General features: G+C 37.5%; 1 protein-coding gene across 5 annotated transcripts in view; it reads left to right on the top strand.

Annotated features, from left to right (window-relative positions):
* LOC5568305 overlaps positions 1 to 15822 on the top strand; it is a 111077-nt gene that overhangs the window by 84404 nt on the left and 10851 nt on the right. For all 5 annotated transcript variants that reach the window (XM_021841397.1, XM_021841398.1, XM_021841396.1 and 2 more), the window contains one exon: positions 9907 to 10539. In XM_021841397.1, the coding sequence (XP_021697089.1) occupies positions 10226 to 10539 (314 nt within the window). In that variant the 5' untranslated portion in view covers positions 9907 to 10225. The remainder of the gene's footprint in view (positions 1 to 9906; positions 10540 to 15822) is intronic.

Raw genomic sequence — 15822 nt, 5'->3', positions numbered from 1 at the left:
TACTGCGAGCCGAGGCCAGAGACTCGTAACTACATGAAAAGACATTTGATTCATCCGTAGATGCTATGTCCACACATCCGGGGAAGTGTGTATTGAATAAACATTCTAAAACTTCTTCATCGGAAGAAGTAAAGTCACCATTAGGTAAGCGAATTTCGTTCACTTGGAAATCCTTAGATTTTGCAAGAATTTTGTTCAACCGACTGACTTCACTCAAACTGGAAACATTTGTACAAAGGTTTTTCCAGCCGGATCGTTCAGCAGAACGAAGAGCCTTCTTGTAAGCCTTGCGAGCTGACTTGAACGACTCTGATCCAGCTGAACGGCGTCTGTTCCAACTCCTTCTACATTGTTTCCTGAGTCTAGTCAGATCGGAATTCCACCATGGGGTCCCTCTTGTAGTCTTTACAGACCGCAGAGGACATGCTTCTTCAAAAGCTTCCATAATGTAGGATGTTGTAGTATCAACGGCATCATCCAGATCACTTGGATTTTCAATGGACGGAGAATATCCATGAAATTTGGTCGCAACCAATTCAATGTAGAGTTCCCAGTTTGTTGACCGGGGATTCCTAAAACGCAAAGTCTGCGCAGTTACATTTGAATGTTCAAAGAAGATGTAGCGATGATCAGATAATGATTCCTCATCTGATACATGCCAATTCGTCAACTCGTGACTGATTCTATTCGAGCAGAGCGTTATGTCTAACACTTCTTCTCTATTAGAAACCATGAAGGTTGGGCGATTGCCTATGTTAAGTAATCCAAGGTCTGTACTACTTAAGTATTCCATCAGACTGGAGCCTCTCAAATTGATATCCGAGCTGCCCCAGATGATGTGATGAGCATTGGCATCACTGCCCACAATCAGCGGAAGGCCTTTTGTTACGCAGTGTACGACAACTCGTTTGAAGTCATCCGTTGGGGATGGTTCATCATGTGGTAAATATACCGAACAATAGACGTATTTCCTGTTGAGGTCACCAACAGAAACATCGATTGTGATAGCACATACATCTCTGGTAGTTAACTCAGAAATGAGTGTAGCAACGATTGCTTTATTAACGAGCACGCATGCGCGGGGCATGGAGCGCGAGTTTGCCATTTCAAGCTTGCTAAAAGTAGCAAAAACTGGGTCCACAAGGTTACCTAGATAGAAGTTCCCTCTACGAAAGTAGGGTTCTTGAACTAGCGCCACTTGGGCTGCACCATTTTGCATGAGTCTGCAAAGATTGATCGTTGCTGTTCTTTTATGCTGAAGATTGATCTGAGCTAACCTAACCGTAGCCACTACCCAAACTAGGCAGGATTAAGCTTTTTGCAATCTCAGCACGAAAAAGACCAGCAACGAAAAAACCAGATCGGTATCTATTTAAAGTCGCCAAAGGCGAAAGAGCACAGAATACACTGTGTAAAACGCATAATGCGAATCCATATAGGTGATAATTTAAATTAAATGTCAACATATTCATAATCCCACCCTTATTAAGCCTCAAGATAGAGACTGAAGAAGGGCAGCCGATTATCTCGGAGAAACACAAGGTCACCTGCACCATTGCTCCGGGTAGCACAGGAAGGACTCAATACTGTGGAGGGCGCCCTGGTACCCCACAGGCTCCGTTTGCGGTTAGGTTTTATTTAGACCCCCCTAACCATTCATTCTTAGGCACGGTACGCATCACACCATAAATTAGGGGTCACCTGTGAGGTGGACTTTTACCACCGGAACAGGCAATCCGTAGTGTTAATTCTTAGCCAGTTGAAACAACCGCTACCGACACTACGCGGCTATCTAGGCTGCTCGGGAAAAGGAGGTTAATATTGATGATTAACTCCTGACGTGCCCAAGCAGCCAAGTAGTTCTGTTTGTTGCAATTTCTCATCGTAATAGGCTGTTTTTCATCACGCCAATCTGTCATGAAACGGCCTACTTTCCTGCATTGATTTATGCAGTATCGTAAAAGTTATTATGCAACTGATTTCAGTTACGTAATGATTATTACGAAACGCTTTTTCATTACGCAACTGTTTTGCGTTATTAGTCATAACCAGGGCCCTGCAGGCAGAGCCGTAGCGTTGCCTCATGGCGCCCTTGGCAAACCCTCATTTGGGCGCCCCCTAGTCAAAGGTAAAAACAAAACTTATCTTCGTTTTTTTTCATGAAACAAGCATTCGTCAAACATACCAAAAAAACATAAAGTTTCCAACAGGCTTTAGTCCGATAAATGTTGACGTAAAATTGAAATGCACTGAACTGTTGTAATATAAAAAATATGAACTAAAAACCTTAACTATACATGTTTATACGAGGTATTATTGTAGGTCTGTTTATCTACAGAAACTTGCTGATGTACCTATTAGGTAAACATTTCATTTGAAGTTTTAGTGAAATGCATGGAGCAAGATAAAGCGTCTTTTGAAAACTCAGCAAATTTTCCAGGTATTCCTAAAGAAAATCTTCAGGATATAGTTTTTTTTCTTTCTTTATCCATTTGTCCAACTTACAGTAGAAATCGTAGATAATCTCGTTAACCAAATTCTAAAAAACAACTCATAAAAATTAAGGGTTTCAAAAAATTATACCATATAGGGGAAGAGCACCAATTTTCGACCTATTCATAGATTTTGGTTTACTTTGTACGAAAGTCCGAAAATTGGCACAGAATTCTTGTAGGTCGAAAATTAGTGCTTTTCCCCTAGTAAAAAAATTTACAAATAGTTTGTTTTCGACTCATGAATAGTTACGCACAGTTAATTAATTGTCAGATTCCAGCCTGAGAAATTTTGCTGCTATAAGGTTTTGAAGTTTACATGTACACGACAAAACACGTGTCAAATGTACAAATTGAAACTGTGAAAAGAAACCACGTGCTCCAGTGGGGACTATTCGCTAGATGGACGGTTGGGTGACAATACGTCGAAAGACAAAACGTTGAATGCCAAAAAGTCGAAGGGACAAAACATCAAAGGGACAAAACGTCGAGAGGATAAAATTTCGAAAAGAAAGAAATTGAAGGAACCTAGATTTCTTGAAAGAATGATTCTCTTCCAAAAGAATAAATAATTCATTATGTGCCGAACGTTATTCATAGCCTATTTGATCGATCCTGATGTAAAAGAGAAGGGAAAAAATGTTGAAAATGCACCGCTTTGATGTTAACATGTACACGACGATGTATGTGTCAAATGTACATCGCATACATCCGAAGGAAGTTAAAACTGCGCAAATGATACCATGTGCTTTGGGGTAATCGAGTTCAGTTCGCCTCCGAGCGTGTGTGTTTCTCAATGATTTTCAATATGTGTAAAACATTCTTGAAGTAAACTTACCAGGATCTTGCAAGATTTTTTTCCTAAAGTTTCATCGGAAAATCGGGTGAAATTCTTTGAAAATTGTGCCAAGGGCAATATGAGAAAGACATCCGGGATTTTTACATTATTCTGCTCAAAAAATCATCAGAAGTACTCAGGCTAGTATTCTGTTCATCTAGTGTTATGTGAGAATGACATCGAATACTATGTTAAATTTCATAGATTTTTCTGAAATTTCCTTTGATAAATAGGGTGATTAGAGAGGTTTGTGCCTTTCGTCATGGACGATTGTTTAAAATTCAAATAAATTTTTATTTCGCAGTTGTATATCAGGAGCAAAAGTTTCATAACAAAATGAAAAAATTGCCGAAACAAATTCATCTATGTCTCGTATAAATCTTACTTAAGATAATGTATGAACTCTGTCCAAAATTTTCCAAAACCATTGCCCTATTTACGATGGAATTTCTCCCAAGAATTCTCTCCAGGATTTCATTAGATTTGTACTCAAATATATTATTATAGGTTAATTCAGTCTACGATCCAGTAAAGTTGTGTTTACAAATTTTGCTGTAACACAACCACTTTTCTCCAAGTTTTACAGAAATACAGTTTTGCTTGATAAATAGTTTAGAATACGTGACAGAGGAATGTTTTTTTCTATGCCGGTATTTTTCTCTCATTTATTATCGTGATTTTTGTTTCTATTGGCTAGTTCATCACTGTGATAGGGCTTGTAAAATAAACCAATTGAATAAAAAAAATGTGCATTTTCATTTTGAATCTCAAATCAAATAACAAATTAAATTTATGTGTAAAATAGCTATGATAAAGATTGCTACTTAACACTGCAAAGTTAACTTCATAAAACATGAAATTAAACTTTACAATTATATAATTTAAAAAATCTTAAATGATAATTTTAAGAACTTCTCTCAGGAATTTTCAAATTTTGAATATTGATATTTTTTTAAAGTTAGTACCCTTGTTGAAAAGCGAATCCACCGCAGAAAGAAAAGGCAGCACGAAGAAAGTGTGGTAGCTGACGCACAAGAAAGCATGAACCGGAATGATATGCGGAGATTTTATGCAACGGTCAATGGTGCGCGGCACAATACCGTACCAGTGCCCGCCATGTGCAATGACCGAGAAGGGAATTTGCTGACCGATAAAACGGCGGTGTCTGCCAGGTGGAAGGAGCACTTTCAGCAATTGTTGAACGGTGAGAATGGAAATGTAGCGAGGAACAGTATGAACATAGATGATGACGATCAAGCTGTGGACCCACCGACCATAGGAGAGGTTAAAAAGGCTATCAGCGAGCTGAAGAACTGTAAGGCTGCTGCGAAGGACGAGATCCCGGTCGAGCTTCTCAAGCACGGAAGCGAGCAGCTATACCAGTAGATCCACCGAGTACTTCTGAAGGTATGGGAGGACGAAGAATTGCCCGCCGGCTGGTTGGATGGCCTCATCCGCCCTATCTACAAGAAAGGGCACAGACTAGAGTGTGCCAATTACAGAGGAATTACCCTGCTGAATTCGGCGTACAAAATTCTGTCGCGCATCCTGTTTAACAGACTGAGACCGCTCAAGGAGTCCTTCGTCGGCGAATACCAAGCTGGTTTTCGTGAGGGCCGTTCGACAACGGACCAGATGTTTAGCTTGCGAATGATCCTAGACAAATTCCGGGAGTATAACTTGCAGACTCACCATCTGTTTATTGATTTCAAGGCAGCGTACGACTCAGTGAAAAGAAATGAGCTTTGGCAGATAATGTCTGAAAATGGTTTTCCTAATTAGGCTGATACGTGCTACGCTGGATGGTTCGAAATCAAGTGTTCGGATCGCAGACGAGGTGTCAACCTCGTTCGTGACGTTAGACGGATTAAAGCAGGGAGACGCACTTTCGAATTTACTGTTCAACATTGCACTTAAGAGTGCTATTAGGAGATCTGGCGTGCAAAGAAATGGCACTATTATCACAAGGTCGCACATGCTCCTTGGCTTTGCGGACAATATAGACCTGATTGGAATCGATCGCAGGTTAGTGGAAGAGGCCTTCGTGCCTCTGAAGAGGGAGACAGCGAGGATAGGCCTGACCATCAATTCTACCAAGACGAAGTACATGGTTGCAGGTAGAGATAGAGTCAGGCATGGTGGTGTAAGTGCTGAGGTAGTGTTTGATGGGGATGTGTTTGAAGTTGTTGAAGAATTTGTTTACCTTGGAACACTTGTGACATGTGACAACGACGTTTCCCGCGAAGTGAAAAGACGTGTTGCGGCTGCGAATAGGGCCTTTTACGGACTACGTAACCAGCTTAGGTCCCGCAGCTTGCAAACCGAAACAAAATTCGCCCTGTATAAAACATTGATTCTTCCGGTGGCTCTCTACGGGCCCGAAGTGTGGACGTTGAAAGAGTCAGACCGGAAAGCTCTCGGTGTTTTCGAGCGTACTTAAAGTACTGCGGACAATACTCGGTGGGAAACTCGAAAATGGTGTGTGGCGCAGACGCATGAATCACGAGTTGTATCAAGTGTACAAAGATGCGAATATTATCAATCGTGTAAAATACGGCAGACTTCAGGGGGCTGGTCACTTAGTGCGAATGTCGGAAGAAAGAATTGCGAAAATAATATTCAGCAGGGAACCAGGTAGAGGTCGGCGGCTTCGGGGAAGACCACGAATTCGCTGGCTGTACGCAGTGGAAGAGGACCTGGCGACCCTAAACGTTCGGGACAACTGGAGAAGTTTCGCCCAAGACCGACGAAGATGAAGCTCTACAATACGCCCGGCAATGGCGTGATGCTACGCTGTAGCCATCAAGGTATCAAGGTAGGCACCCTTGTTGAATTTGTCTTTTACAAAACTTTGTCAAGTGCATCACGAAATTTGGCGCCCCCTGGAGGCTGGCGCCCTTGGCGGGTGCCAACCTGGCCAACCGCACGCTACGGCACTGCCTGCAGGGCTGTTAAGTATCATGATCGGCTTGCGACACTGACGAAACGAGTCTTTTCACTGTCACTAGCCAAAATTATATTGCATGCTCTCACTTCGTCAAGTCGCAATGACGGAGTTCTCATGAGAACAATTTTAATGTTGTTTTGCTATTAAAGTTTCTATTTCATTTTGGAGAATTTCGGGAAGTAAATGTGTTTGACACGTTAAGTGGATATTCTTCCATGATTACAGCGATATAAACAACAATTATTCCAGATGAACTAAAAATAGTCAAGCTTGCGATTCCGTCACACGCCGTAGCGACGGAAAAATGAAAGAGAATTTAGAGAAAATCTCTGTCATTGTCTCGCCGTCCGATGGCAGTGAGGGAAGCATCTGCGTGAAAGATGTGCGATACCCTGTATTTACATTGACGCTTTCCAGCCCTGGACGACACAACTTTTTTTTTATAAATTGCTAAATAATGTCGAACGTATTTCGATATGATTTCTGGTACCCTCAAGTGGCCTTTTACGAAATTAAAGAAAATGTTGTACGTAACTCGTTGCAGAACTCGATTTTTACAGCACTCGTTCCAGTTATCGAACTCGGCAAGCCTCGTAGGCTCCGTAAACTACTATTACGCAACAAGTTGCAGAATGATGATTTTTACAGCACGAGTCCAACGAGGCTTGCCGCACCATTGATGGTGCTTAAATTTTGCGCAGTTGTTTAAGACATTATTTGAACCAGATATCGAACGGTTTTTGAAAAAAAAATTTATCTCAGATGATTGTCTTCCCGTTTTAAGCTGGAAAAGAATTGATAATTAGAAATTGTTATTATAAAAGCGCTGAACATCAATACTCGGTGCATTACCCAAGGAACAATTGGTAGCTTTTAAGATACTTACGTGCTTAATACAAGCTGCATAGCAGCAACCATTGCTGAACAAATTTTAAGTTGAATCATTAATTGAATAAAATTAATTTCCACTTATAGAAAAGCTGTTATTCCACTTGCAGTTTGTGTTTTGCATAAGAGCTGAATAAACCTCCGAAAATGCAAATATAGTAGCTTTTGTTCTACAACACATAAGAAGTTTAACAATTGACTGATTAAAAGCTTCTATAGGTTGTAGCCATCATTTTAGTAGAATATTTAACATTTGATTAACAACAAATCGTACAAAAGTTTCAGTGTCTAATACTTAAAATGTTGACCAGCATGATTAGTAAAACTTGTAAACAATGTGAATAACAGTATATTAGTATGCTCTTATTCAAGCAAAACGCGTTATGTCTTTTTATGTTATTTTCAAATGTTTCAAATGTTTTTCAAATCAAATCCAAGACGTGTATGCGATGGATGGATTAACGTAATGGACGTAATGGCGACGTAATGGATCAACGAGGGTAAAGTTCAAATCACATTGGATTAAAAATATCAAAATTTAATTTTTCCAAATGTAGTGATCATCATCTGCGACGTTATTGATATCGGAAAAAGTTACTAAGCATAACCTTTTTAATGATAATCAAATTATACATAATAATTTAACAATAGTTACATGAAAGTGGTTACCCAACTTACAGTCCAGTGTCACAAATAAACATATACATCGTTAATTATTATTGAATAATGGTGACAGCTGAAAAAATGCCCTACAAAGAGCTGATAAGATGGTATTTAGATCCAAATTTAAGTCAATGTTCAACATTTTTCATTGGAATGAATAATAGTAGAATCAACACTTATTAAACTTCTCCAAAGAATCTCTGCCGACTTGTCAAGATTGTTTTACTAATGAGTTGAACAAGTCATTTTTCCTTCTATTAAAGAGCCAATATTCCACCAAGCAAATATAATTGTGTAAACAGATGTACAGGAGACGAACTAACGTTTTGGTTGCTTCGCACTTCAGCTGTTTCCATGTTTAACATGAACATGATTAAAAGCTGAATAGGTATTTTATAAAATCCTAATACAACATAGATATATCATCCGAGCAGGTCATCCAAAGAAGTCCAAAATAACGATTACTAAACACATTGTTCAGCAACAAAGAAGCCTTACAGAATAGGTCACACCATAGCCAAATTTTTGAAAAATGGATAAAATATCTAAATAATCTAATGTATTGCAATGTTCAACTTACTAATATTATTATTATTTATCTTTATTTGAGTGGCTTTTCGCCCTTGGCGAATTCGTCACTAACTTACTAATATATAAAAACGTGTTGGATACAATAATAACTGATGCTTTCTCAATACAATATTCAAATATGTTTAGAAAATATTTTGAATCAGTCTTCTGACATAGGATTATTGATTGAAATATATTTTATATTTGTATAATGTTTAATAGATGGAAAAAAGTGCGACAATTAATTAAAATGTTAACCTAGTAGAAATATCATACATTTAATAAATGAATTTTAGTATAGTTAGATGAACAATTCAATTAAAGTTTTAACAAGTTAAAACTTATTATGAAATTCGATTAATCATTTCAGACTGTTTTTACTTTGTGAATAAACTTTATTTTTGACCAGCATTGTAATAAATTTTCTCACTGTGCGCTGTAAATAGCCCTCTGTGTTCAGCTCGCATCAGTACTGAACAGCAGCAGAAGTAATGCGCTTATTCAGTTGTTGATCAGCATAGCACGTGTTGATTAGTTATTGTTGAATAGAAGCTCAAGCATGATCAATAATCAGCTACAAGAGGTTTATATTGCGCACTGGAAGGCTGATATATGAATTCAAGGATGGCGCAGATGGCAAGGTATACCGCTGACGATGGGAAGGTCTCGAGTTTGAATCCAGTATTCAGGTAATTATTGAAAGTGTGGTTATTAATTCATGGTAAAGGTGTACACTGCATTTGATGTATACAGTGTTAGCTATTTTTAGTAATTTATTTGTTTTCAATCAATTTTGTGGCAGTTGAATAAAAGCTGAGATGAATGCTTATAAAGCGTTTTTGAAGTTGTAGAATAAAGTCAATATACAACGACACGCTTTATAACTTCTCCAAATTTGTGTGAACAACGCCTGAACAAAGGCTGCACTTGGAAATAATTAAAATGTTGTTAAACATGATGCTGAATTAAACTGCAATAATGTAGTTTGTTAAACTAGCGTTGTTAAATCATCAGTCCTTATTAAGCTAAGTGAAACCTGAATAAACATCATTGCAATATGTGATTACAGTCACTAAATGATAAGAAGCTTAATAATTTCGCCAGATTTGCTTGAACAATGTGTGCATAGCAGCTGCAAAGTAATATAATAAAGCAACTATTCAGTATGTAGTTGTGAAAATTTGCTTAATAAATGATTATAAAATAGGCAAATGTTTCTTGGGTACTACTCAAAAGCATGATCTGGAAATAATTGATTATGATGACACACCCTACCAACAACCCTGTAACGTTTATCTTAGGCTTCTAGTTTTTATCAGTTACCGATACCGTAAAGACAGTAGCCATAATGATTCGCATTCAAATAGTTGTATATATCGCATAAAATACAAGCCCTTCAACCTAGAATACATTCATATAACTGCAAATACATGAAAAGACCACAACGTGTGAAACAAACCTAATCTATCAACGCATTTTTTTTATCAATTTCTATTTTGTTTTCGCAGATTTCCGTCGCACACCGGTACTACGATTGGCGGCGTGGGTACAACATCGCATCGCCTGCTTAGACCATCGCACAACGTCCAGTCAGCTTCGAATCGTGATTCCATCCAGACGTCTGGACGTGTCCGGGAAAAGTCGTATCCTATATAGGACTATCTAGACTAGAAGTTTAGTTTATTGAGTTCCTCTGCCCATCGAGTGCCTGTGTGTAGTGTGCAATAAGGTGTAGCTATATTTGCACCCACCAGTAGTTGTCTATGACTCACGGTGGCTGTGGAGGAGCCTCGCAACTCGTCCGCAACGACGACAAATCCCGGTGCAATGGTGCGCCCTTTCAACACTTCGGCAGAGAACGGTGGCGTCCAGGCCGCTGCTAATATGCCACGACCCACGGCACCTCCCCTGGTGCAGGTCAACGGGGAAGGGGACGACTTCACGAACGCCGACCTGTACGTGGACTTTCTGATCCTGGGGAACAAGGAAAACTACAGCGTGCGCGCCGAGAAGAAACCGGTGCTGGATTCCAACACCCAACTGGCGCACATGATCAACGGCGCCGTTCCCTCCGCGACCATCGTCGATGGGAAGTACGTGGTGCGGGACGTGGACAAGGATAATTTCGAGATTTTTGTCAGGTGAGTTTCGGTTTTCGTGGAAGCTCTGCGCACTAGACTGTCTTTCTGATTTGGGTCGCGTCGTGGCTTTTGCTTATGCTGTTTGCTGTGCAGCTAATAAGCATTGGCGTAGAAACAGTGGGCCAAAACGCCCCCTCCCTTGAAATTTTTAATGATGAAAAAAAATAAACATATTTACTAAGAACTACCCAAGCAACCAAAATTTTGTTCTTGAAAAGGAATCAATTGTGTTTATTAGTTACTGAAAAGTTTCTCACTTCTTTCTAAATGAGCGCAAAATTTCACAATAAGTTAATTCACTTGTCTACAATTGGGTTGTTAAGTGATGAAAAATTCACAGTTTCTTGTAGCTTGATCGAAAGAGCACATTTTCTAAGTGTAACACGATTGTATTGCGCTTTAACATCCTAATTTTGATATAGTAAATTAATAGAAAAGCTTTTCATTCCGTCGACTCAATGACATTTCAATTTACATTATGGCAGCTCGTCTCGAAGTAAAATTTGTCGAGGGGTGATTCAAACGCAATTTCCATACTAAGTTCAAACGTGTTTTAAAATAGTTCCAGGGCACGAAAAATAATGAAACTTTGGATTCCGGCTCAGTTTTAACATAGAATCAGAATATGTAAAAATAGCCAACATGTTAAAAACAGCCAACAAGCCAATTGAGAAATATCCTAGTAGGCTATGCAAAAACCCTATCCAAAATGTTAGGTTTGTATTCGCTGTTTATTATTACTTTTTCACAACTTTTTCAATTATTTTAGTCCACACGAAGACGTCGCAGCCCTTCACCATTCTAACTATGGAAAAATTGTTAAAATCCTTTGAACCGTTCTCAAGCCTATTCGTGACATACAAACGCCTCCCATTTTTATTTATATATAGATAGATAGGAGAGGACAAACGCATAAATTGAAACTTGTGCAGTATGGTTATTTGGGTACTTGTTTCGAACCTTACCATAATGCTCACTCACTCACTGTACCTATTTTGAACTATTTTACGTCTAAGAAGTATACTTAAGGTTCCAAAAAAGATCGTAATCTAACTTCAAAACGAAGAATGTAAATTCTGTACAAAGATTATTTATTTATCTAACCGCACCTAAAGTGAACTTGTTTAAAAGTTCTGAAAAGAAAACAGAGCTTAAACGGAATTTCATCAGTTTACGCTGTTTTCTATATAAAGTTCAAACTGTTGCTTTCCTGTACATTATCAATGTACAATGTGTCTAAAAACTGTGTCCTTATTTGGAAATGTCTAAATCCTATCCTAAAGATCAAAACCAAAGTACATCGTTTAGATATATTTTAAAAAGAGGCACTACGGAGTTGTAGATGAGGTTCTTTCAATTTGCTTGATAATTTTTGCTTGTTGCACTGTGCCAACAGACAGTCCATTAAAACATCTTGAATTATTTTTCCACAAACTATCGTATAAATTCTTATCACACCACCTCATTCTTCGTTCAGTAATAAATCACTACCAAACAAAACAAATCGAGAAACTTGAAATTATTAAAGTTTATAATCAGTTCCAAGTGTACTTTATTCGAAGTAGAGATTAAGTTTTGGTGTTATCTCTCACGGGGATTGGAAGTTCACGGATGGTTCTTAATTGCATTTTTAGAAGCACAATTACGACATCAGCATATTAAGTTAAACCATAGAGCATAGATTCCCAAATTTATCGATAGCGCGACCCACCTAACCATCTGGATTATTTTCCGCGACCCTCCAGAGCAAAACGATAAAAAACTCAAGTAACTACTAAAAAATCTCAGTTCAATGCATTAACTCCAGGGAATCATCAGCTGCAAAAGTATATAATTCATTAGGATTTTTGTCTGCATTCATTGTGACAGAAAGCTTCAAATCGTTATTAGGTGAACCATTTTATATTCAACTATATAGTAATAGTTCTAGGACAGAAACGATCATAAGGGACATACAAATCAGCCTCATAAAACATAATATCACGGTACTATATTCACTTAAAACGTTAAAGTGATTTAATAAAATATTATTGTAATAAAATAATAATAATATGTCCTAGGATCTACCATAAAGGGTAAAATATAAACAATGATTTTGAATGAATATTCTCGAGAAAAAAAAAGATAGTCACAAAAGACACTCCATTAACAAAAATCGAATTGAAACACTGCCAAAACGGAGTTGGTAGATAATAGTGAGGGGAAGAAATGAAAAAATTTCTATATTCAAGATAAAGTGTTGATAAACAATTATACAATAGACAATACAGAACAAACAGTCAAGATATTTCAGATAAAATTATTGAAGAATTGTTTGACAGAACTTCTTTATAAGATTTTGGTGGAACTCTTTGACGAATCGATTAAGAAATTCCTGAATAAAAAACTATCAGGAAGCAAGAGAATGCTTCAATAATTGTTTACAGAAAATTTGATTTACTTCTGCAAATCTGCAATTTGAACATAGTTTTTTAACCAATTCCATAGGAATAACTCAAAAATCTTTAGAAATTGGAAAATAATTTAAACGGACTTGGCCAAACATTTCACCGAGATAACAACAAGAATTTCTAAATAAAAATGATAAAAATAAACTTCTACAGTAATTTTGACATTGATTTTGTCAAATACTTCGAGAAAAGTCTTTTAAGAATTTCACCAGAAATTTCTCTAGCTTAAGTGTAATAACATATTTATCATAACATAAAAAAATACCTTGCAATGTCAGCAATTGCAGAAGTTTAATCGGCAGATATATCGACAAGAAATTTCGTGAAAAATCTTCGACTATTCGTAAAGGAATTCAAAAAAAAAATCATCGAATAACTCAAGAAGTTAAATCAATATTTTCTCAGTTTTTTTAGATTAGAATTTCAATTGAGATCACCAACGCAAACCTGTATTCCGACAAGCTTAGTGGGTATTGTTTTCTTTGAATCGCATTATTTTTTATTCTGGGTTGGATTTTGAAATTTGTTATCAGTTCTGGATGGGTTAGTGAAAAAAAAAGTCTTGAAAAATTTCCGGAGAAATGTTTAAATGAAAAGCTAATAATATTTCCAAAGCATTCTTTGAATACTGGTGGAGAAAGCAATAAAAAAATTTATAGATAATTATTTTTAAATAATGCATATTGGAATGGGGGGGGGGGGGCCTTCCTTAGCTGAGTGGTTAGAGTCCGCGACTACAAAGCAAAGCCATTAGATTATTTGATCTGGTTCGATTCCCGGTCGGTCCAGGAACTTTTCGTGATGGAAATTTCCTGGACTTCCCCGGACATAGAGTTTCATCGTACCTGTCACACGATATACGAATGCAAAAATGGCAACATTAGCAAAGAAAGCTATCAGTTAATAACTGTGGAAGTGCTCATAAGAACACTAAGCTGAGAAGCAGGCTCCGTCCCAATGAGGACGTGACGCTAAGAAGTAGAAGAAGTCCATTTAGGATTATGTAGTGAATTTTCTAAAGCAAGATGATACGCTTGAAGGAATATTTAGAGGATTTGCAGAAATCAATTCCCAAAACAATTCCTGTAACAAGCACTGAAGAAGTTTTTATTAAAAAAAATACAAACTGTGAAAGGAATATTGAAGGCCTCTCTTGGGGAACTTTCACAGGAATTTCTGGTGGAACTTTTTAAAGAAAATTCATGCTAATATCTGAGATCTTCCAACTCACCGCCACTTAACTGTAATTTCCATATAAACCTGCATGGGCTACATTTAAATCACCGCCGAAAAAGCTGAAAATTTTGCAGAACACTATTTGTTTCGTAATCGTATCTGCCCCTTCCAGAAAAAACACACTAGTTACGCCAATGCCAACAAGTAAAGTAGCGATATCGATAAAAACGACGCGTGACGTCGCGCCGAAGAATGGACGAAATTCCGGGGAAATTCGATACTTCTGTATGCGCTGTGGCAGATGCAGCAATGTGGAACGGTCTGAGTCGCGAAGGATTTTCATGGATGGATGCACTGTAATGTGTGGCTACTGTATATGCATTGAAAGCCTTCGGAAGCCTGGTAGGATAATAAACATGCATCTGTTTAAATACGCCGCACAAAGACCGGTCGGCACAGGTGAATAAAACGATACCAGTGAAACCAGTAAAACATGACATTAGATTATTTGATGTGATGGAAAGTGAAATGAGAGTTTTATAATTCTTTCCTGCACTAAATACCACAAGACTAAGAAAGCTTTACGTCTTTACAGAACTGGTAGATACTGAGTACCTTAAACAATAGGAAATTAGAGACCTCTTGTTTGGAAAATGAGACCAATCAGAGACCTAAAAGGAACAAACAAAAAAAGAGACCAAACAAGAACTAGAAAACGAAACCTGATAGAAGCCAGGAGATAAGAGTTTGTTCAGAGCAGACATTTATCAAAGGCCAAAGATTTTTTTTTAGAATTCCTCGTGGCATTACGACAAGTATTGTAAATTTCTTCAGAAATGTATTCATATATTTGCTCAAATGTTCCGATATTACTCCGCAAATTTCTAAATGATCATTTAGTGATTATTTCCCAAGGAATTACAACACGATTTTTTTCTAGGGACTTTCTTCAAACATTTTGTTCAGAATACCTTAAGAGTTCAAGCTTTTTCCAAGGAGAACCACAGAAATGGAATCACTCCAAAAATTATTTCGGAAATCATCAGAATACCTCCAAAAATTGTTTGATAAATTTTTTAAGTAAGTTTCGAAGACTTTTTTTAGTGATTGATCCATCGATTTTCCTGGGACATCCTCCAAGATTCCCGGTCGAAACGTATTCTAAAATTTAATTAAGCTGTAGTATTAACTGTTGTGAAAAATTAAATAAATTGTTGAAGATTGCATGCGAATTTTTTGAGAAACTTTTTGAGAAATGTTTGGAAAAAATGCAGTAATACTTGGATGAATTGCTTTAAAAATTCCTATAGCTTGTTTGAAGAACTTCGCAAGAAAGGAATCCACATGAATTTATTGAAAAAATCCTTAAGCTATTTTCTCCTGAAACTCCGGAATAAACCTTTGTGGATTTCCTCGAGCGAAATTCTGTACAAACCTTTGGAAGATATTCTACAGTAAAAACTGGAGAATTTGGTTGAATGATTAGTGAAAAAATATCTGGAGGATATTCTAGGATAGTTTTGGAAAAAAATCAAAATAATACCTGAGGAAATTACTGGAGTTTGTTGCTTTGAAGTTCTCAAGGATTTCCTGTAGCAAATTCTAGAGAAATTTTCCTAAGTATCCTTTGAAAAATCGCGGCAAGAGAATTATCCAG

The sequence above is a fragment of the Aedes aegypti genome, chromosome 2, assembly GCF_002204515.2.
Source record: "Aedes aegypti strain LVP_AGWG chromosome 2, AaegL5.0 Primary Assembly, whole genome shotgun sequence".
Lineage (NCBI taxonomy): Eukaryota > Metazoa > Arthropoda > Insecta > Diptera > Culicidae > Aedes > Aedes aegypti.
This window is presented reverse-complemented; position numbering and strand designations above follow the sequence as displayed.